Source organism: Natator depressus, chromosome 7 (genome assembly GCF_965152275.1).
Source record: "Natator depressus isolate rNatDep1 chromosome 7, rNatDep2.hap1, whole genome shotgun sequence".
NCBI lineage: Eukaryota > Metazoa > Chordata > Testudines > Cheloniidae > Natator > Natator depressus.
In genome coordinates, this window is record NC_134240.1 from 55,567,229 (window position 1) to 55,588,636 (window position 21,408).

The 21,408-nt window shown below is 49.6% G+C and overlaps 1 protein-coding gene across 1 annotated transcript in view; it reads left to right on the forward strand.

Annotated features, from left to right (window-relative positions):
* PITX3 (paired like homeodomain 3) overlaps positions 1-21,408 on the forward strand; it is a 39,643-nt gene that overhangs the window by 10,900 nt on the left and 7,335 nt on the right. The window contains exon 2 of the mRNA XM_074959892.1: positions 9,333-9,482. Coding sequence (XP_074815993.1) covers positions 9,374-9,482 — 109 coding nt within the window. The 5' untranslated portion in view covers positions 9,333-9,373. The remainder of the gene's footprint in view (positions 1-9,332; positions 9,483-21,408) is intronic.

A 21,408-nucleotide genomic window follows, 5' to 3' on the forward strand; every position in this document is an offset into this window, starting at 1 on the left:
GAAAAAGATGCATTTCAGCAATGCTGGCAGATTGTAAAATAGATCAGCTCTGCGACTGTCAATCCACCGAAGCTAGAGATAGGTAGAGTGCATTACATCCAAATTACGTGGCTCATTGTTTCTTACCTTTAGTGCTGTGCATCATTCTCATTTCTAGATTAGGGGCTGCCTTAAGCTGGTTTACTAATTGTAAGGCCCCTTTATGTCTTCAGTGATGTCTGAGTCATATACTGCCTTCCATCTGCATACAAAGCTTCGTGACCTCAGCTGAAGTTGCATGGCTGGACGGAGGGTAATATACTTCTATATTAAGGGCTTGGCTACAGTTTTAGTTCCGCTATCAGTTGGTTGAGAAACTCAGTGTACAGGGATAAGCTATACTGATTTAAGCACCTTTATGGCAGTGTAACTGCAGCCATCGTAAGAACTGGCCTGGTCTGATTATTTCAGGATAAAAAAAATCACACCAAAATAGTGTATTAGTCCTAAAAAAACTCCAAACCTGTTTAGTCCAGGCCTAAATCTTCAAAGCCAGTAACTGGCCCTATCTTCATTCCAGGAGTGGAAGAGACTGTTTTTGTGTGTTTCATTCAGTTGAGTAAAGGATGTTGATCTTAGGTTGTCAGAGAAAGGGCTTGAACAGGTGGTGGTTGGTGCTCATTTCTCTTCGTGGTTCTGTGCGCAATCTTCATTTCTGACTGCTGCCTCCCCCTCGACCAGGGTGTCAGAGTTCATTGTACATTTTTAGCTTCAGCAGTGCAGTTTCTACCATGTAGATATAGGCCTGGTCCCGAGGCTGTACATGTGAGTAACATCTTTGAAATCAATAGGAATATGCCTATGAGTGAGGGCTGCGGGATCAGATGAGGCATCAGTGAATACAGATCAGTATTATAGGTATCTACAGATTAGAGAAACACTGAATCTCTTTCCATCTTATCAGGTCATTTGTTTAAGTCTGAAGAATTTCTTCAGACAGAATTGCTCAGTGCATCAGCTTCCCGCCAGCCTCCACCAAAATGAGTGTGATTAATTCTTCTTGAAAACTCTTCAGTAGCACCTATTGCCTTACGCCATGTCTACGCTCTGAGTGTTTTGTCAGTGTAGTGATACCAGGATTAGGATACTATCTTGGCAAAGTGCTCTTAGGGTGGACATAGTTTATACCCGTGAAAATGCGCTGTTGCTGGACGGGAAACATGTTGTCTTTGGCCATGTCAAAGATGGGATGCTGGGGCTAACATATCATGGTGTGATTTTGCCCCCTGTAATCCTTGTGTTCCTGACTTACTGCTGCAAATCTATTGGGTTTCCTTTCCCCTACCTTCAAGTCTAGCTGGACTGCAGAGTTAAGTTTATGACATAAAACCAGCACATTTTGCTGGTATAAACACATCCATACTAAGAGTTTTTGCAACCACTGCTTTGTTGGTCTGGGGTCACACCTCTTTACAGCCCAGCAACAAAGCTATGCTGGCAAAAGTTTGTAGTATAGATCTGGCCTAAATATCCATGTACCACACAGGAAAGTTGTCCGGCATAGCAAGATCTATAGTGGGCTTTGCGGATTCTTAAAAGTCCAAAGCAAAATACAACATTAGCTGAGGAAAGAAGCAGGGAGGCCAGGTTTCTGGTTTCTGCTTCATAACTACTTTACAATGTGTAAGGAATAAAACCTACATTTCCTGCTTTGGTTGATCGGTTGGTCAAGCTTCTTGATTCCTTTTAACAGCAGAATTAAAGAGCATAAAGATTCCTATTATCATCAAATTACTTTGCAAACTGCTTTGGGATATCCCAACTAAGGAACATGCTGTATTCCAGCTCTATTCTACTCTGCCCTCTCGATTTAAGAGATTCTTTTTGTCCCAATACAATTTCACTTCAACTGAGCTGTGACTGTCCCTTGGGACACCAGATACATCACGGTTTCAGTGGAAGCATATAAAACACCATTTTGGGGTGGATGCTTATTATGTATGGGACACTAAGTCACAGCTCTTCCCATGGGGCACACAATACAGACCATCAAATAAGCATAGAGGACACTTAATTTCATCCTAATGCTTTGCCCTGGACACACTGACATGAAGCTGTCAATCCTTGGGACATTTCCACTGTAATCATTACAATCCACCACCACATGTCACCAGTGATTTATTATTCCTTTCTTGTTCTGGACCAAGGGTTAAATGATCACCCTCCTCCCCAGTGGCATGCCCATTACTAGGGGCAAGAAGTAAAAGTATAGCCCTTCCTTTGAACTGCCTACAGCACCGGCACTCTCTATTCAACAATGCATTAGGCAATGTCTGATAATTATGTGCATTTCCCTGCTACGTCTTATCTGAGGACCTGGAAGCACAGAAATGCAGTGCCCTGGTAAGTCAGGATTATTAGCATCATTTTGGAGACAGGAAATGGAGGACCAGAAGTGTTGACAGCGGTCCTTGCTCCCAGGCCAAGTGATCAGAGAGCTTCTACTGGAGGCTAGGGCGACATCTGTAAGTCCATTGTGGCTGGAAAGTCAGCTTGTCCTTCTGTCTCCTGAAGGCTGGGAGTTCTCTTTGCCAGGGGTTAACGTGGCACTTTCCCAGCAACGCTCAGTGACAAACCAGTGTTACAGAAACATCTGCACATGCGAGGGAGCCACTTGTCCAACTATATAAGCAGAAAGTTAAAAAAACCCCAACAACCAAACCTAAGGCAACAAACATCCAGGGGCCCGAGGGCTTTGGCAGGGGGGAAAAGTGTCCCAAGGCCAGTAGCCGTGTCCTCTCCCAGTGTGCCTGAGTTTGGGGTTAGAGCTCACTGGTAGTTGGGAGGGCAAGAGCCAAACCAAGAAAAAGGGTTTATTATGAACGGTGATTTCATCCTGAGTGTGCCTGCACACACTGCTCAGGCAGCCTAGCGCTACACACGGCCGCAAGGCCGTAGAGGACGGCAGATCACCCTCCTGTCCTGTAATAGATCTGCACTCTGGGTAACTGCTTTGCTGCTGCTGTTTATCTTCTAGTGATTAATGGGCTCCCTCGGGTCCTGTTGCCATTCCATTAAGATCAGAAACATAGGGGAGTTACACTGAGGGGTTTTGCAGCAGAAGACTCTGTTCTGCCCTTAGTTTTATTCCTATAGTCCTGACAAAATTGGAGCTAAGGCCCAGCAAGGAGGCTGCGATCCCTCTGTCCCTGCCCTCCTTCTTTAGCTGGAGCGTCACTGTAAAGACACTGCAGCTGAAACACCTTTGAATGAGTTTTTGTGCTGGATTCTCCTGCTCACATGTGTTTCTGGGCCTGGGGTGCAATGGCACTATAAATCCAGGCCCACTGAGAACCACATGCCTGGCTGGCCTAGCCCCAAGCCTCTGAACTCTGAGTCTGGATCCCTGAGTGCTCCTCCTGGATTGGACAGGCAGGAACCTCAATTCCCCTGCACACCCTCCGCCTATTCCCCTGTGACGAGCTGGAACAGCAAGGCGGAGCTATTCTACCATAGGCCAGCCTCTCTCAGGGACCAAAGTGAAGAGAAACACATTGTCCTCATGAAACTGCAATTAAATAAACCTCACAATGTTTATCACAGCTAAAAATAAACCTGCCCACAGGAGAGGGGTGAATATGAGTGCAAGGGGAATAGGGACTTGAAGGAGAGAGGGGGAAATTAATCAACTAAACTCCATCAGGAGAAGAGCCCTTTCCAGCTGCCTGATATGTTGGCTTGATGGAGCAGAGGAAGAGAGGGTCTTTGCTTACAAGATCCAGTGTAATCATTCAATTGCACCTTAATCTCAGATGATAACTAGAGGTGGCTCTTCTCCTCGGCCAGTTTATATTATGACATTTAGAGACCACTTTTCAGCCTGAAGGTGGATCCTAAGAGGTTACTGAGACAGAGTATCAAGTCAGTACTGAAACATCGCCACTTTGGGGGTGAGCCACAGCACCTACCTCAAGCACCAAGCAACCAGATAGACAACCTTGTACCTTTACGTTACTAGTCCACGTCTGCCCAGCATTGTTGTGTGAAAAGACTTTTGCTATCTGATGGTAGTTAAGGGACTTATGTGCCATGAGTTTGGCAGTCTTGAGCAGTTCTCAGTTGACAGCTATCTACACTACATAAACCACCATTGGCTTCTACGTCAGCTGCTAGATTTCAGTCAAGAAGTCATGGTGCATTTGCCATGGTGTGACCGAGTGTCACTAGAATTAGGAAAGAGAAGCCATATTTTTTAAACAAACAGGGCTTGGTCTCTATTTGTTTGCTAGGGAGGGGAGCCCTTAGAGAAGAATGAATGCTCCTCTTTCCCACCCAGTATTGCCAGGCTAGGATAGAGTTTTTTCCTCAAAACTAGAAAAGGGGGTAAAATATGAAGGCCGAAAAGAATAATGCTCACCAGGAAGCTAGACAATACACGATACACAGCAAATATAGTCCTCTCCCAGAGTGGGAGAAGGAAGGCCTGCCCTTCCACTGCCTCATAAAGCACGCTGGGAAAGGAAGGGGAAGAGTCTGAAGGCCTCTGGAATGGAGGCATTTCTCTAGTATTTGAAAGAACAGGAGCAGGTGCTGCCAAAAGGCCTCTGGAAGAGGGAAACCTGGGGTGTGGCTGGGTAGCAATTTGAAGGAAAAAGTCTATTGTGTGTATATTTAGGAATCTGTGTCTCTGAGCCCTATGGCTCACTTGGCTATATGTAAATAGCTGTGTCTGTTCGAGCATTTTAAGATCTAGGGTGTCTGTTATACTTTCTATTCTTATTTATCCTACTGCTGCTATAATGGGTAGGATGTCCTGACCCATCCATAGGTGCTGGAACTAGCGGTGCTGCTGCACCCCCTGGCTTGAAGTAGTAATAACAACCCAGATACATGGTTTCCGCCTTCAGCACCCCCATTGTAAAAATTCTTCCAGCACTGACCCATCTCTTGATAGTGACACAGACTGATCATTCTCTTCTCACCTCCTTCCACACCCTGGCAGAGGCACAGTGCTAAAGGTGTTGCCCGCTTTTGAGATTATACTGTCAGGCTTGTGATACTATTTTTTTCTTAAAGAACCAGCTTCTGGAGCCACGTGACAACATGAGAACCTTAGCGTTCCTTTTGAAGAAGTAAGCTTTTTGTTGTGGAGAGACACTCGTAACTATCACAAGAGCGTACGCTAAAGGCTCCAAAAACACAGGCAACACACAAACCCTCAACTTTTTTTAAACCAGTCTTATGAGTCAGGCCCCATTATGAATGCTTGGGGGGTGGCAATACTGGAGCAGTGCATGAAGAACACCTGCCACTGCCCATGTTGTACCTGTCTTAGGCTGCTTGAGAACTTTTGTCTCCAGGACTGTCACGCCATCACCTTCCCCCAGTACTAGAGTCAAACAAACAAACAGCATGCGCTAACTGTGCATAATACCTTGGGGAAGGGACTGTAGCTTGTCCAGTGAAACACTGCAAGGAAACATAGATTTATTCTTTGCTCTCTGCTCTGTAAGGACTACAGCACCAGTCACTCTGAGCGAGGCTGGCTTTCATATTACCACTACAGTAGCTACCCTTAAAGCTGTGGTTCTTGAACTTTGCCATGCTAGACCCCCTGTCATTTAGCAATAGGGGCATGTTAGAGTGGTCATGACTCCCAAGGTTCAGAACTCATGCTTTAAAATTGACATTACCTTTATGATACAGTGATATTACAAATGTGACCACGTGATAACAGAGCAAAAGCTGACTTCAGTGGTAAAATCTTGCCCCAAGGACAGATAAATCACAAGGTAAAAATCCAGTGATGCTGTGTAGTGTTGCTCAGATAGGCCTTGCTCAGTGTGTTCTTTCTGGGTGTAAAATCTTCACCTAAGATGAAATCCACCCTGACCCATATAAAGCTCAAGTAATGAAACTTTATGAGTGTCTATGGTCTTGAAATAGTGGCTATGTCTCCTCTCTACTGGTTGCTTGAGATGATCTTGAGGAAGCTGTATCAATGTAAATCCTTATGTTGTGCCACTCGCCCCATCACAGATCCTTTCCGCAGCATGATGGGGTGGGCAGATACTCCCAGGTATTTGCTTACCTGCAATCTGCCCCGTGGTGGAGTTTCAGTGGTCTGAAAGACTGAGACCTTTCACTGTCTTCCCTATATGAGAGGGCAAAAATTCACCCATCTCTTAAACTCCACTAAGCTTCAAAGAAATCTAACCACTATCTTTAAAGACAGTTCCAGCTAAATGGTTTCTAACCTGATTCGGTAATAGATGGAAGCAAACTGTGTTGAAACCACTTTTTAAAACAGGTTCTAGTTTAGTTCCCTATCTAGTTAAAAGCATTTTTAATATGGTTTAAACAGATTATGCTGTGTCCACACTTCCGGTTTAACCTTGTTTATACCATCAGCCTGAAGCAGTTTAAAAATGAACATTTTTTTGAGCCATGGAGATTGGATTCTCCGTCTTACACCTGGGCGTCACTTACAGCCAGGCAAAGTAGCTGTAAAATGCTCCTGTTCTGGTCTGCTAGTATTTCCATCACAGTTGGCACAGATGTAAATGATGCCACAAGATGCAAGACAGGAGAGAATGAGGCCCCTATGCAAATAGGACTCCACATAGGATGAAAATGTCCTTTAGCTGCAGACAGGCAGGAGTCTGAATTCCTCCTTAAATCTGGTCTAGTGCAGAGTCAAGCCCTAGAAGAGAGGAAATTGTGCTTGACAGATGCAATCATATGCAAATGGCTGTAGAAGAGGGGAAATTATCATCTACAAACATTGGGCAGAAATTCCATCTGCCGCCTCCTCAGGAAGGGCTCTTAATAAATTCTGAGACAGCAAAGTGACACACATCTTAATCAAGCCTTAATCCAAGGAATTAATTCACTGCGCGTTTCTGCATAATTCCAGGAGTAATGCTAAAAGCCCTGGCAATATCAGCAGCAGATGGACTCCCTCCAACTCCATGCAAAGGTATTAAAGAAAACACAGCCCCTGTCACATCACTTCATGTACATACACATGGTGAAAAGCAACGGGGCTGTGCCCTGCCGCTGCCTGGAGCTTATGCAGTCTGCAGACATCAAAGGCCAGGCTTGCAACGTGGTGGAAACTAGAACCTGCCTCAGAACAACTAAGGGGCTCCTGCCATGCCCTCCCTGGACAGGGGATCAGAAGCCCGCAGCAAGACAAATGACTGGAAAATGGGCACTAGGGCAACTGTGTCCATTTAGGAAGACACAGGACTTACAAAGTGAGCAGGGAAAAAAGGGAGGTTGACTCAGACCAGTGTCAAGACACGTGTGTCGGAGCTCTGGGGGCTCTTTGAACCGAGAGGCTGACTAAATGAGTACGTAGGAGGAGTGAGGATAAATCGTCCATCATAGGAGCTATCGGATAATACTTATCAGAATTAATAAAACCCTCCTCTTCCACTCCTGGTGGTTCTCAAAGCACTTAACATACACTAAAGGCATTCAGGACTGGCCTCTCTCCCTGTTAAACTCAACAGGAGTTTTCCATTGACGTTTGTCAGGGCAGAACTAGGCAAATGCTGAGTGTTTTTGAAAACCGCGCCGCACGTAATTATCCTCCACACCCCTGTGAGGTAGAGTAAATAATTATTATCCTTGCTTATGATATACATGTTAGAGAAGCCCATCCAAATGCCCTGGATTAGAAATCCCAATTCCTAAACCACTGAATTTTGGGACTGTAGGAGATGTTTCCAAACCAGGATGCAAATGTCACAACTGACCCTGTATCTGCAATGTCTAAATCCAAAACTCCGGGTCTGAACAGCCCCACACTCTGGAAGCTTTGAAACCCTACTCTGGATCCCAATGTATTGCCTCAGGCAAGCTGCTATTCAATTTTAGTGGGGCTCCTTGGCTATAGAATGGGAATAGTTAGCACAGGTAAAGGTCACTTTAGAAATTAGTGTGTTCTGTTCACTCTCAATGAAGTAAGAGCACAGAAAATGCTGCACATGCGCACTTGGATAAGAATCTTTAGTGCTGTCTGACAGCAAGGTCACAGGTCAAATTCGAGACCTTAGTGCAAATCTAGAGAAACTTCCCTCTCTAGCCACACATGGTAGGGCCTTTAACTCTTACTAGTCTGGAAGGAATGCGAAGCTGACCCCTCGTAACCTTCAAATACCCAAAATTAGGATGAAAGCACTTTCCCCACCTTGGTTTTACCTTAGCATAGAGCAATCTGGCAGGCTCTCGTCCCTTTGTAAGAGTGTGGCAGGAAGACATTGGGGTTGAGGAATACAAAAGGGGGTGGGGAGGTGCTGTGGTTTCCTGCAGAGCCACTGATCATTACAGGTTTCAGAGTAACAGCCGTGTTAGTCTGTATTCGCAAAAAGAAAAGGAGTACTTGTGGCACCTTAGAGACTAACCAATTTATTTGAGCATAATAATAATAATAATAATAATCATATTTATCTGATCATTACCAGCTCTTTAGGTTAGAAGGGGAAGCATATGGGCACATAGAATCACCATTAAAGAAGAACCTGGGGTCCATAAGGAAAAGCTAAGACCTTTTTAGGTTAAAAGTAAGGGGCCATCTTAACCAAGCTTGCTTTGTCCTCAGTCACCCAAGAGTGTTTACTGTTGTACTAATGCAGGGTTTACAGGGATCTGGATGGGTCTGGCCTGTCACTGAAAAGAACGGCATTCACTTGTAACTTTCTAGCTCTGGGTCAGCACTTGTTTACGCGTATCTACCCTCTTGTTTGTGTCCCTCTATTGCTGTTTGTGTCTGTGCATATATGCCTGTGTATCTGTGTTCATGTTATGCCTAGAAGTGATTCTTAGGGACTCCCCAGACCTGTTTTTATGTGTGTCTGTAACATTATTTAGACCAGAGCAGCTTATTAAGAAGCAAAGGATAAGGTGAGGGAGACCAGGGGATGATAGGGAAGGGGGACAGGAGGGAGAGCTGGATGTTTTGGGAAGGTGCTAACTGCACTTGGCCAGCCACAGGGCCACTTCCTCAGATCTCCATTACACAGCCTGCTCCCAATGTTGCTATTTCAGTCTGAATGTCACCTATGAATTGGAGGCTCTTTCTCTGAAGGCTGCAAATAGAAGTGCTATTAGATAATCTTTGATTTATAGGGCAGCTAAGTGTGGAGTTTAGTGAGGGCTGTGGCCAGTCTGCCCACTTCCCAGCCAGGAAACCCAGCCTGGGCTGGGGTCCTGCTCCTGCAGATTTCCTTTACTTTTCCTTGCAGAACTTCCTCTGCCTTGCATTGACTGGTCCCTTCCCAGAAGGGGTAGGGAGGGGGCATGATGTGAGTTCTACCTCTCCACTCACTCTGTGCCTATTTCTGCAGATCTCTCCTCCTCCTCCACCACCACCACCGACTCCTGCCAGATGGATTTCAACCTGCTGACGGACTCAGAAGCTCGTAGCCCTGCTCTGTCCCTCTCGGATTCTGGGACCCCTCAACACGAACACAGCTGCAAGGGGCAGGACCATAGTGGTAAGTGCAGGCTCTTCCCTTGAGACCCTTCCCATCCCCGTCCTTGACGTTGCTGCCTGGCCAGAAGGGGTGGAACGGCCCTCCTACATAGCACCTGCACTGAATGGACACGTCTCTGTTTTGCATGCCCCTTGGTGATAGTGCCAGGAGTCTCTCTGGGAAGAAGACTGGCTGATTCCCAGGGATCAGTTTAACATGATGCTAGAGGTTTAGGCTCCTGGGACACTCATCTCATTAAATGGATGCTGGGCAGATGCCTTTACTAGGTCCAGGCTTTGTTGTGTTTGATGTTGTATAAACAGAGCCAGTGACAGTCCCTACCCAAAATCATTGTAATCTAAAAGTGAGCCCAATAAAAACACCCCCAGTACTTGACATTTGGATCTTGGGCTCTTCCTTAAAAGGCTCCACCCTCTTCTACCTTCTCCAGAAACTCAGCAACAAACAGAACAAGGGGCCACGGTGTCTTCTTTGTAAGTCTGCAGATAGATGATGGTTTCCTAGAGCTGACTGTGTAGTTTGCAGATAGGCTGGAGCGTTCAGTTTCTGCTAGGAATTAAAGCAGGGTAAAGGCTACAAACCTCTCAGTGGGTGTGTTTCAGGGATGCTGATTTTGATGACAAGGTTAGTTAGGAGCCTGACAGCTTCAGATCTGTCCTGATCCCACACCTGTGTCCTGGGAAGGAGAGAGGAGAGCAGATCAAGCAGCTCCCTGGAAGATGGAAGGGAGAGAAGGAAACCAGCCCAGGAGAATGAATGGGACAGTTTATTATCCTATTCCTAGCAGCACACAGAGGAGGCGCTGCACTTCCTTGCTTTCTAATTTGAGCATCACTTCCAGATCTCAGTCGGCCATTCCCATAGACCCACATTGACCTATATAAAACACATCTGATCCAAAGTACATCCTGTTCCCTTCCGATCCAATTATATCACCAGGAGTTTAGCAGTTGACTTCAGTGAGAGCAGTATCTGGCCCTTGGAGGGAGCAAGGTACAGTGTCTAGAGCAGGGAAGTTGGGAGATCTGGGTTGTGCCACGGACTTTCTGGGTGCCCCGGTGCTAGACCGTAGACAAAAGGCCACAGAAATGCAAAGTCTGTTTAAAAGGTCTGGCATCACCGTGTGCTGTGGGTAGGTGGTCCCCCTTTTGGACCTTGGCACACCAGGCTGGGAAGAGACACACCCTTTCCCAGTTTAAGCCATAGACAGAGGGAAGGTCCAGCTGTCCCTGAGTAGTGTGACTTCCCCTCAGTGCTTGGGGCCCGCTGGCTGATAATGGCCTCCTTCAGAGGCATTGCAGCTGGCTGCTTCCTCTGCTGCGGTTTTAGTTCCATTAATGGGTTGGATCAAAGTTGGAAGTGAGGAAAGGGCATTGAAGACCCAGGGAGAATCTCTCAGGGGAAAGGCTCCTCCAAGGAGTCACGTTCAAACCTTCCAGATCACTTTTGGTTTAATGCTCTCTGTGCACTTCAGGCCCCATCCAACTACCTTGGAAGCCCAAGGCCAGGTTCCCACTGACTGACAATCTCCCCCTCCCCATTCCTAAGAGAGCAGAACCCGGAAATGGCTTGCACCCACCCAGGGCCAGTTCCGGAGCGGCTAGAGATGCAGTCACAGCTGGGTACCAGGCACAGCCAGGCCATACCGCTGGAGCAGCGAGCCCTGAAGAGCACTGGAGAGCCCCTCCTTCCGGTAACCCTGCAGTGTCCCCGGGACCCTTGCTACAGAGGCTTTAGCAGCAATAAACGGGCGGGAGACGCCCCCCTCCCCCTACTAGAAGGCTGCCAGGTTCAGCTTTCACTTGATCTCGGCCCAAGTTACAATCTCTGCTGCAAGCTCCGCACCTCTACAGCGCACTCCTTCCCAGGCGGACCGCGATAGGCGCTGCCCCGCAAGGCAACCCCAGCACCCGACAGAGCAGCCCCGCCCCAGCACGCAGGGCAGTGGAACGCACAACCCCTCCGGGTCACTCCCGCCCCAGCACGCAGGGCAGTGGAACGCACAACCCCTCCGGGTCACTCCCGCCCCAGCACGCAGGGCAGTGGAACGCACAACCCCTCCGGGTCACTCCCGCCCCGGCACGCAGGGCAGTGGAACGCACAACCCCCCCTCGCTGTCACTCCCGCCCCGGCACGCAGGGCAGTAGAATGCGCACCCCCCCTCACTCCCGCCCCGGCACGCAGGGCAGTAGAACGCCCACCCCCCGTCACTCCCGCCCCCGCACGCAGGGCAGTAGAACGCGCTGTCACCCGTGCTCACAGCGCACCCGGGTCCACTGCGTGAAACAGCAACCGACACACACAAGGGCAACCTCGGACAAAGTCACAGGCGCTGGGCAGCGCCTAACCGGCAAACCAAAGTGCCCCGTACAGAACGCGTGTGGGCCCCAGGCAGTGTCAACCACCACACTCAGCTACTTGCTGCCCCGCACAGCCCCCAACTACACACACTGCACCAGCAAACACCCCCCCCCCCATCCACTGCCCACACACCCCCTGACCCAGAGATACCCTCCAGTATTGCAGACACAACCAGCTCAGATCTGGACACACAAACAACCCGCTCCAGACACCCAAACATAACAGCCCCTGGCTACAGCCCCTTCATTTCGTCCCCCCTCTCTGCGCTGCTGTCCGATTTTCCTTTTTTGCAGTGAGCTTTTATTGTTTGTCACGCGCAGTTTGTGTTTAAATCCTGTTCCACGCCCCCCTGTTGGGGTTTGTTTGTCGATTTCAAATTCTTAATCCTGGGTCCGAGCATCTGTTTATTGTCCTAGTTTCGTAGGTCCCAATTCAATCTGGTTTCGGTTTTTGGGGCGTTCATACCGGTGTTTTCCATCGGCGCTATTCCTTCGCTTCCTCTCCTTCATCCGCTTCCCTTTCGCCCGGGCTGGGATTTCACACGGTCTTTCTTGCTTTCTAATGACATTTCCCAGCTCAAATCTAACTTGTTTCGGGTCCCACTTGTAGCCTTTGGTTCTTTTTCCCGGGGAACTGCGCGATCCGGTCAGCTTTGCCCCCGGTGCAGCTTCCTGGTGAAATACTCATGTTTGGAGGACTGGGGGGTGGAGAAGGAGATTTCATTGTTTATTAATCGGGAGCCGAGGGCTGGATCAGGCGTGGAGAATAACCGGAACGAGGAACTGCTCAGTTCAATCAGTTTCCTTTCTGGGCTCGATTATGCGCCCGCGGAAGCCGGGTTAAAACTCCCCCGCTCGCACTGTCGAGGCCAGTCTCTCGCCTTTATCCCCCGCCGGGATGTGCGTGGGGCAAAGAGACAGCAGGAGCTGGGCAGCTGCAGCGCAGCGCAGCGCGAGTTCCCGGCCCGGCCCTGTGCAGACACCCGGCTCCGGATCCTTCAGGCTTCAGCTCTCAGGTCCTGTGCGGAGAACGGTCAGGTGAGCGGGGCCACCCGACAGCAGGGTTGGAGCCCGGCCAGCCAACCCTTGCCGGCTGCGTTGAGGAAGGCGGGGGGCTAAGGCGAGCCAGGGCCGGGGGCTGCAGCTTGCCCTGCAGATTGGAGAAGGAAGCCTAGCCGGAGACTGCCCGGCCTGGGAGCTGCACTCGGTGGAAATACTTGGCAGCAGGGTCAGCGATCAGGGCTGGGGTCGAGCAGTCCCCAGCCCGGCGCTATTCTCTCGGGGTCGCAGGGGAACCAGCTGCGGTGAAAATGGGGCACAGTCACTATTGGTGACAGGGGCGTTAACAGCCACGGCTTCCTCGGGCACGGTTGGTGGAGGCGCAGGAGCGCACTGACAGCGGCCCAGCCCTGCTCTGACTGCACCTCGGCTAGTGCGCCTGCCGGGGACAGGCGCGAAGCGGATTGACAGGCGCGGAGCTAGGGGCTGAGAGCCGGGCGCTGCCTGCGCGGGTACTTCGCTTTTTCAGACCTTTGGGAAAGCATCCGCTTGCTAGAATTAGGGGAGTCCGACTGAAGGTGGTAGGGCTCTCTCCCCACAGGACCGCTTTCTGCTCTGCTAACCGCTAATTATTAAACCAGCCTGCCAGGGAAGCGTCTTCCTAAACCCAGGCCGGGCGGGTCATTCCCTGAGCCACAAGGATGTATCCTTACCCGCTTTCCCGCATCCTCCCTGGCTAATGGAACCGGCGCCGATCTCACCCGTTGTAAATGTCCAGCCCCACATCTACCCAGCTTTCGGCCTCACCTTGTGGCAGTGAGCTCCAGCGTGTTGCGGAGGCGCCCCGAGATGCCTCGCCTGCTTTTCACTGAACGTGGCCTGGTGCTTGTTAGGAGAGGGAGCGCAGGAGTCGGCCCCCAGCTTGCCTGGGAATCTACCGCCCTCCTGTCCCCTCCATGGGCTGTAGGAGTCCCAGCTAGGGTGACCAGATGTCCCGATTTTGGGGTCTTTTTCTTACATAGGCTATTTCCCGCCACCTCCTGTCCTGATTTTTCACATTTGCTGTCCGGTCACCCGAGTCCCAGCGGTTCGGGGCATGTGCGCCACCAACAGGCCTGCGCCCGCTGGGACTAAACTCGGGGGACTTTGAACTGTGACGGGGGAAGGGATGCTTCCCCCTGAGCGCTGCCTTCCCTGCCCATCGCCTCCCGCATGCCCCGGCGGGTCCCCCTCTCCCTATCTGACGCACCGCTCCCTCTCCTGGAAGGCCTGGGCGCTCCGGCAGCCTCTGAGCTAGAGAGCTGCAGCTCCAAAGAGCAGAAACCTGTACCCCTTTCCCCGCCGCTGCCGGGACACACACCGCTGCGCAGGGCCCTTCCTGTCTATCCCTGCTGCCTTCAGCCCGGGGAAACCCTGCCAGACTCGCCTGCCTGCGGCCCGCCCTCAGGAGCAGCCTAGATTACAGGCAGCTTCACACTGAACCGAGCATCTTCTCTGGGGCGCTTCTGCCTGCCTGGCCCAGATTCCGCTGGGGCTGATCGGATAAAGGCGTCAGCAAAAGGCACCTGCAGAGATCAGCGCGGGTCTGGCCCGCCTGTCTCCGCTCCCCCGAGCGCCCCTGCCCGTTTCTGTGGCCGTGGCGGCCCTTCCACGGCCAGCAGCCAGGTAACGCTCCCCTCGCAGATCTATCGCTTCGCCTCTCCGGTCAGCAACGCCGGCAGGCGGCTCCTGCAGCGGCTGAATAGCGCTGTCCCTTGCAACAAACGGGCTTTCTGAGCCCCCAGGGCCGGGGTATCTAACAAGGACAGCAGCCTGTGGACTAAAACTTTCCCGGACGTGCGCGAGCGACTCCCTCCCCCCATCCACCCGGCTAAATCCGAACCGGAACGAATCCAGCCTCTGTAAACTGCTCTGCCCCTTACCCTGGAAATTAAGCTTTGAGGACAGCCCTGCACGGTTCCCAGGTAACCCGTCTGGTTGTTTTCAGGCAGAGTGCACCGATCCCTTATCAGCCAGAGCTGGTTTTGGAGCGTCAGCAACTTCCCGTTTAGTTCTCGCTGCTCCGGCTCGGTTTACACAGACCAGTGAGTGCCAAGGGACCGGGAACCCGTGGAAGAGCGATAGCTGCCCAGCCTGCCTTGGCCGCCCTGCAAAGCGATCCGGGCCCCTAACTGTAACTCCAGCGAGTGCCACCTAGCCAATGAGCAGAACTGGCGGCCAGCGCGCTGTTTGCTCTGTCCCATGTTTCATTAGCACCGAATCTGCGCTGTACAGAAGTGGCAGAACTCATTGCAAGAGCTCAGCGTCTAAACAACACATTTACCCCACTCTCTGCTCTCAGGCACATTCCCCACCCCCCTGCTCCCCGATCCTTCCGCGCCCCTGGCCCCACATGCACCGCCCCCAACTATCTGCCCCCTCGAGGGCTCCGGGTCTCCCTTCGCTATGGGCACCAGCCCTCGCGCCCTCCGGGATAGACTAGCAATCCCGGCAGGCCTTGACTGGCTCACACGGTTCCTTCTCTCCTAATCCCACCTCCCAAGGGGCCAGCTGTCTCTGGCTGGTGCCCCTAAAGTAATCCCCACTGATTGAACAGCTTGCGCAGTTAGCCTCAGGTATCTTCAATAAGCACCGTTTGTTTGGCAATGGGTAGAAAATCGGGGGTGGGGAGAAATCACACAATCATCAAAGCTAAGCAGCGCCTAGATAGAGACAGCAGAGCTGGCTGAGCCTTAAACTGAAGCGCAAATATTGGTTAAGTGAGATGAAAACGTCCTTCTTCCCCTCTGCCCGTGCTCTCAACCTACCTATCCTCTCCAGCATCCCAGCGAGGTGTGTCTCCATGCCTCCCTGACGCACTGGCCAGGTGCTACCAATTGTCATTAGCGCCTTGATTACTTCCTTTGTAGCCAAAACCTCGCTATCCAGTTTCCCGACAGAGCCTTTCAAACCACCCTCCTTCCATGACCACGCTTCAAAGCTCGGGAGTCCATTTCAAAGGAGTCTAGAATCTCGGTGTAAAGGGAAATTGTTTATATCGGAGCCACAAAAGCCATTTATCATCTTGGGGTTTGTCAGAGTCACAACCCCTGCTAGAGGTCTGGGCAGACACCCAGAGCAGGCTCTTTCAGCATGATAATTACTCACTTTCTCTGGTTTGCAGCTAGTGGCATAACATACAGAACAGTCCTAAAATCAAATTTATATTGGACAGTCTGAATCCCTCCTTTCCTCTAACCTATTGTCCCCTGGCCTTAGTTTTTCTTCTGCTCAAATTGTTCCCATGATGTCACCATTTCTCTGCCCTGTTCTAAATTGGCTGGCTCCTCCCTTTGCAAGAGCCCAGTTCCATTCCGCCTCAGCTGAAAAACCCTGGCCAGATGAGCACCTTCTCCCCCGTGCACAGAGTACCCTGCTGCCTTTGGAAAGGCACACTCTGTTGCAGCTAAGCAGCTGTGGGTACTGGCTGGAACTGGGGATTCAAGACTCTGCTCCTGATTTGCTTTGTGATTTCAGGCAAGTCACTTCACCTGCTCTGGGGGCTTAGTTACCCCAGCTACCACAAAGGACTAACTTCTTAAGCTTCAGTGTCCTGGGCAGCTGTGAGGTTTAATCAGTGTGTGTTTAGTGTGTCCATCTTTGGATGGAATGCACTAATTAAATGGCACCTTTCTTCAGGATAGAAAAGGCAGCCAGCTAGAGAGAAATCGGTTGAACTCCCACTGTAAAAGACAGTCTAGAGTCAGCTGAGTACATGCAGAGCATTATGTCTCATTACCTGCCCCCCATTCCCCCCCAGTTTTATTGTATTTAGCCAAGTGCACCAGAGGATTTGTGTGGTTTGCAGAAGGGTGTTAAAGAGAAGTCCTTTTGAGTTCTCCAGCTGCATATGGAATGACAGGCTGTGATACCTGCAGTTAAGATTGCCTGACCCTTTCCATTATAAATCAGTTTTTAGCTACTTAGAACTTTGCCAAGCTTGAATTGTTCAGGCTAAAGTTTTCCTTGCCGGGGATCTGCTTCGAGCTGAACAAGGTTCAGCCATTTCCAAGAACAAGGTGTGGATTGTTTGCCCATATTAAAGTTTTACAGTTGAGAAACACTAGCACCTCTGTGCTTTGGAGCAAGGACTTCAGGTTTGGCAGAGGCATTGCCCTGGTGTCAGGGATGTATTTTTACCATCCCTGTGAAAGCTTGTCCAAATCTGGCCAAATTATAAGCCCCTCAGAAATCTCCATTCAGACATGCTCAGACTTGTAAGAGTCTGGCAGCTAAATTCTCTGAAGACTGCAGTAGTCCTGGACATGCTTCGTTCTCCGGTGTATGACTGGGCCAGGCCCACAGAATGATTGAGCATGATCCGGCCCAGCACTATAGAGGCTGAGCAGGACTCTTCCTGAAATTGCTGCTGTAGGTTGTTGGGGGACTGGGCCACGGAAACTCTCTCCTGTGCTTTCCATGTAGTGCCCAGGTAGCCTTGAGGAGGAAGCTTAACTGAGTCAAATGCACAGAGATGGGGAAGGAGGGAGGAAGTAGGAGAAGAGTGGGAGAGGCTGGGAGGGGAAAGAGGTCTAATCACTGCGGAACCTGCCCCTATAGAACCTGAAACTAAACCAATTATTCTTGAGTCTCACAATTCCTTCACTGTTTAGTTGTGAAACTCACTGGTGAAGTGGGACCATCCCCTTTTGTGGCAGGTCCACCTAGTAGGAGAAAGCTGGTACTTTCTATCACTTATGCAGTTAGTTCAAATGGTAAGAGGTTTGTGTGTGTGTGTGGGGGGTAAACTTTAGATCCCATTCTGCTGATGATCCATGGGAGGTGCGGGGAGCAGTATGGTTCCACATGATGCATTTTTTTTCAGTTTAAGTTTAAAAAAAAAAGTTAAATTACATAAACAACGTTAAAAGAATGTTAGAGTTGCAAAATCAAAGATTCAAGTGTTAGAAGATGCCAGAATGATGGCTGGTTGTGCAGCCTTAATTCAGCCCCCTTGTTTATTCCTTGATACTGGCTAGTTGCACAATCACTATGTTTTTCCACAGGACCCCTCCAATGGGAGCTGCAGGTGCTCAGCACCACTACAACACACACCCTTAGCACCGAAGCCTAATTGCCCCCTTGTGTAGCCTCCATTCATAGTCGCACTAGGCTGTGACAACCTTGTGCTCTCCCCTGCCCGTTGTGCAAGGCCCTAGGGCTGGTCTATGTGGGGAAGTTAACCGGCATAACTATACTGCTATAGCTATACCGGTAACTCCTTGTGTGGACACTCTTATTCCAGAATAAATAACTGTTCTTGCCACTATGGTTGTACTATAAATTTCCGCATGCAGATAAGCCCTTAGCTGGGCAAATCCTTAAGGATGTACTGGCTTCTAGTCGCCTACTTTGGACCGGAGCTGTTACTGTCCATTCATGGATTCTGCCCTGTTAAATCATCTTATTGCACTGACCTGACTGGCTGTGAGTGACATTTTGCCTTAAGCCCAGGCAGCTAATTCCAGCTATGACTCTAGTAGTTTAATGGAGGGGGAAAGGTGCATGTAATACTCTGTGCACTATCTGAGGTTACTAGTAAATGCTCAGCTATTGTATGTGTTGGTTTCCACTGCTGTCAAAAACAACAGAGTGACCTAGAAATAAAAACTGTTCATTGAATGAACTAAAGGGGGCTTTGTTACCTGGGGTTATTCACCCAGGGGGGCTGATTCTGCCTCTGACACAGCTGTCAGGGAGAGCTGGGCATGCCCATTTGAGGGCTGGGTTGGCTCATGAGAGGGAGAGGGAGAGGGTGTGTAATGTAATCACGCCTTGGGCTGCAGAGAAATAGGGAGGGCATGATTCACTGGCATTGCACTTTCTTGCTTTACGGAGTAGCAGCAATAGTCTTGCTGACTCACAGCCCTGCAGCTACAGAGTGAGGAATCCTGGAGACCAGGGTCCATGGACCATGGCAGATGGCACCCTACATGGGGAAGGTAGTCGTACATCTACACCATGCTCTGCCACTCACAGGATATACAATGCAATCTCTCACATACACCACACTGTCCCTCACTCCCATAGGGTCCCCTGTGCCTCTCCACACTGCAGCGGGGAGGGACGGCAGTAATTGCACCGAAGCTAGAACTCCACTACTTCCTTTCCAACTGCACAGCACAATCCTCTCTCGGTTCTGCCATGCCAAAAATCCTTCCCTACAAGCACCACACAGGGAAAGCCAGGGCCAGCAAGAGTGGGAAGGAAGGTGTTTTCCCTGAAGCATGGTGCTCCCCTGGCAATACTATACCACCATAGGAGGCTTGCTCTGCAGATGCCACTTGCAACATTAGCTGGTAGTACAGAGCTTCTGTCCTCTGGGAGCAGGGCACTGCGAAGAGGGCACCAAGGGCACTGGGCATGCTGCTCTGCAGATGTGTAAAATTAGGACCAGGATTCCCCTTATCTCCTTGGGCTCCACACAATTACCCAGACAGTCTTGCACCCCTGCCCAAAGGTGATGATGCCTTGGGCTTAGATTATGTCAAAGTCAGATATTTCATGAGACTAGGGATGATATAGCCCATGAGCAGTGTGCTGTGTCTACACCATCCCTTTATGCCCTGTGCATTTCAAGCTTCCCCTGCCCTCAGTAGGCATTCTGAGCAAAGCCTGCAGATTGGGGCACGTCATTACTACCTTAGCATCAATTCCTTTGGAAGTTGGAGGTGTTTTGCCATTGACTCTCACAAGCAGGCTCTTACACCCTGTGCTGCTCTCTTTGAAGGGTTTCAGACCTAATAAAACGAATGAGGGTTAAATATTGTCCCCTCGTGGATAGTCAGATCATTACTTTCATGCTCAGAAATGGCAGCATCTGTCATCATTCCCTTTTTAATCTGTTCAGAGGCCAACAAGGGCTGAGTCTCTCTCCTCTGACATTGGTTCAGACCAGAGGAATAAGAGTATAGTCGCCACTGGAACCACAACTGTAACATACACATTAAAAGCACGTGTTGTTGTCAAAGAGCATCAACTCAATGGGGGCTAGAGAAATTCATCTGCTTCCAAAGAGCCCTCAGGAAACGGGCACTGTCCCCACATCTGGATAATTATAGTAGTACTTAGAGTGTCACAAGGGTACAGCAGTTTCCTGTGGGTCTATTTTTAGGTACTACATATTTCCACCTTTTGAATACACATCTTCAGTGGTTTTCATAGTCTCAAACAACATTAGCTGAAGAAGCTGGCTGAGCCTGAGGTTTGATGATGGGGCATGGAGCCTTCCTCCACTGCCACACCATGTCTGGCTGTCTTGAGCTGATGTTTGGTTAGGGACCTATGCTAAATATTTTGGGGTCTCACCCTGCTTCCGAATGGTCAGCTGTCCATGCCTATTGACCTGCTCCCTTCTTAAATGCAGCGGAGAGGCCAAGGGTTAAATGGGCAATGGAGAGAACTAACCTCCCATCTTTAAGAGGCGGCTGGTGGGGCAGCATGAGGGCAGCCTGTATGGCTACTACCTGTGCTGTTAAATGAAGAAGGGCAGAGAGGAGCACCCAGTTTAGGGCCCATGCAAAAAGAGAATCTATTGGACCAGTGGGCTCCTTAACAAGTCCCTCCCCCCCCCATCCTTAGTGATTCTGAAAAAGTCACTTGGGGACCATGGTGGATAATTAGCTGAACATGAGCTCCCAATGTGACATTGAGGCCAAAAGGGCAAATGCGATCCTGGGATGCATCAACAGGGGAATCTGGAGTAGGAGCAGAGAAGTTATTTTACATTTATATTTGACACTGGTGCAACCACTGCAGGAATACTGTGTCCAGTTCTGGTGTCCACAATTCAAGAACAATATTTATAAATTGGAGAGGGCTTAGAGAAGAGCCTCAAGAATGATTAAACGATTAGAAAACCTTCCTGATAGTGACTGACTCAAGGAGCTCAACCTATTTAGCTTAACAAAGAGGAGGTTAGAGGGGTGACTTGATTGCAGTCTATTAAATATTTGTTCTCCATGTAGGTACTTCTAACAATCTCTTCAGTCTAGCAGAGGAAGGGCTAACGCTATCCAATGGCTGGAAGTTGAAGCTAGACAAATTCAGAGAGGAAATATGGTGTAAATTTTGAACAGGAAGAGTAATTAACCATGGGAACAATTTACTAAGGGTTGTGGTGGAGTCTCCATTACTAAAAATTTTAAAATCAGGGCTGGATTTTTTTCTAAAAGAGATGCTCTAGGGATTATTCTGGGGAAGTTCTCTGGCCTGGGTTATACAGGAGGGCAGACTAGATGATCACGGTGGTCCCTTCTGACCTTGAAGTCTACAAATCCAGTAGAAGGGATTGGATCTAGATTGCCACTGAGTAGAGAATGGGGAAAGAGTATTCACTTTTAGGGGACATGGCAATGGGGTGGGGGATGGGGCAGTCTTTCATAACCTGATCATTCTCCATGACAAAAGTTCAAGAGAGGCCAAGATGTCATATCCATCATGTATGTATGTGCCTGTTAAATCAAAGTAAAATTGAATGGAGTGTCCTGGAAAGTCATTACTTTCATCTGCGGCTTCCACTTACTGTA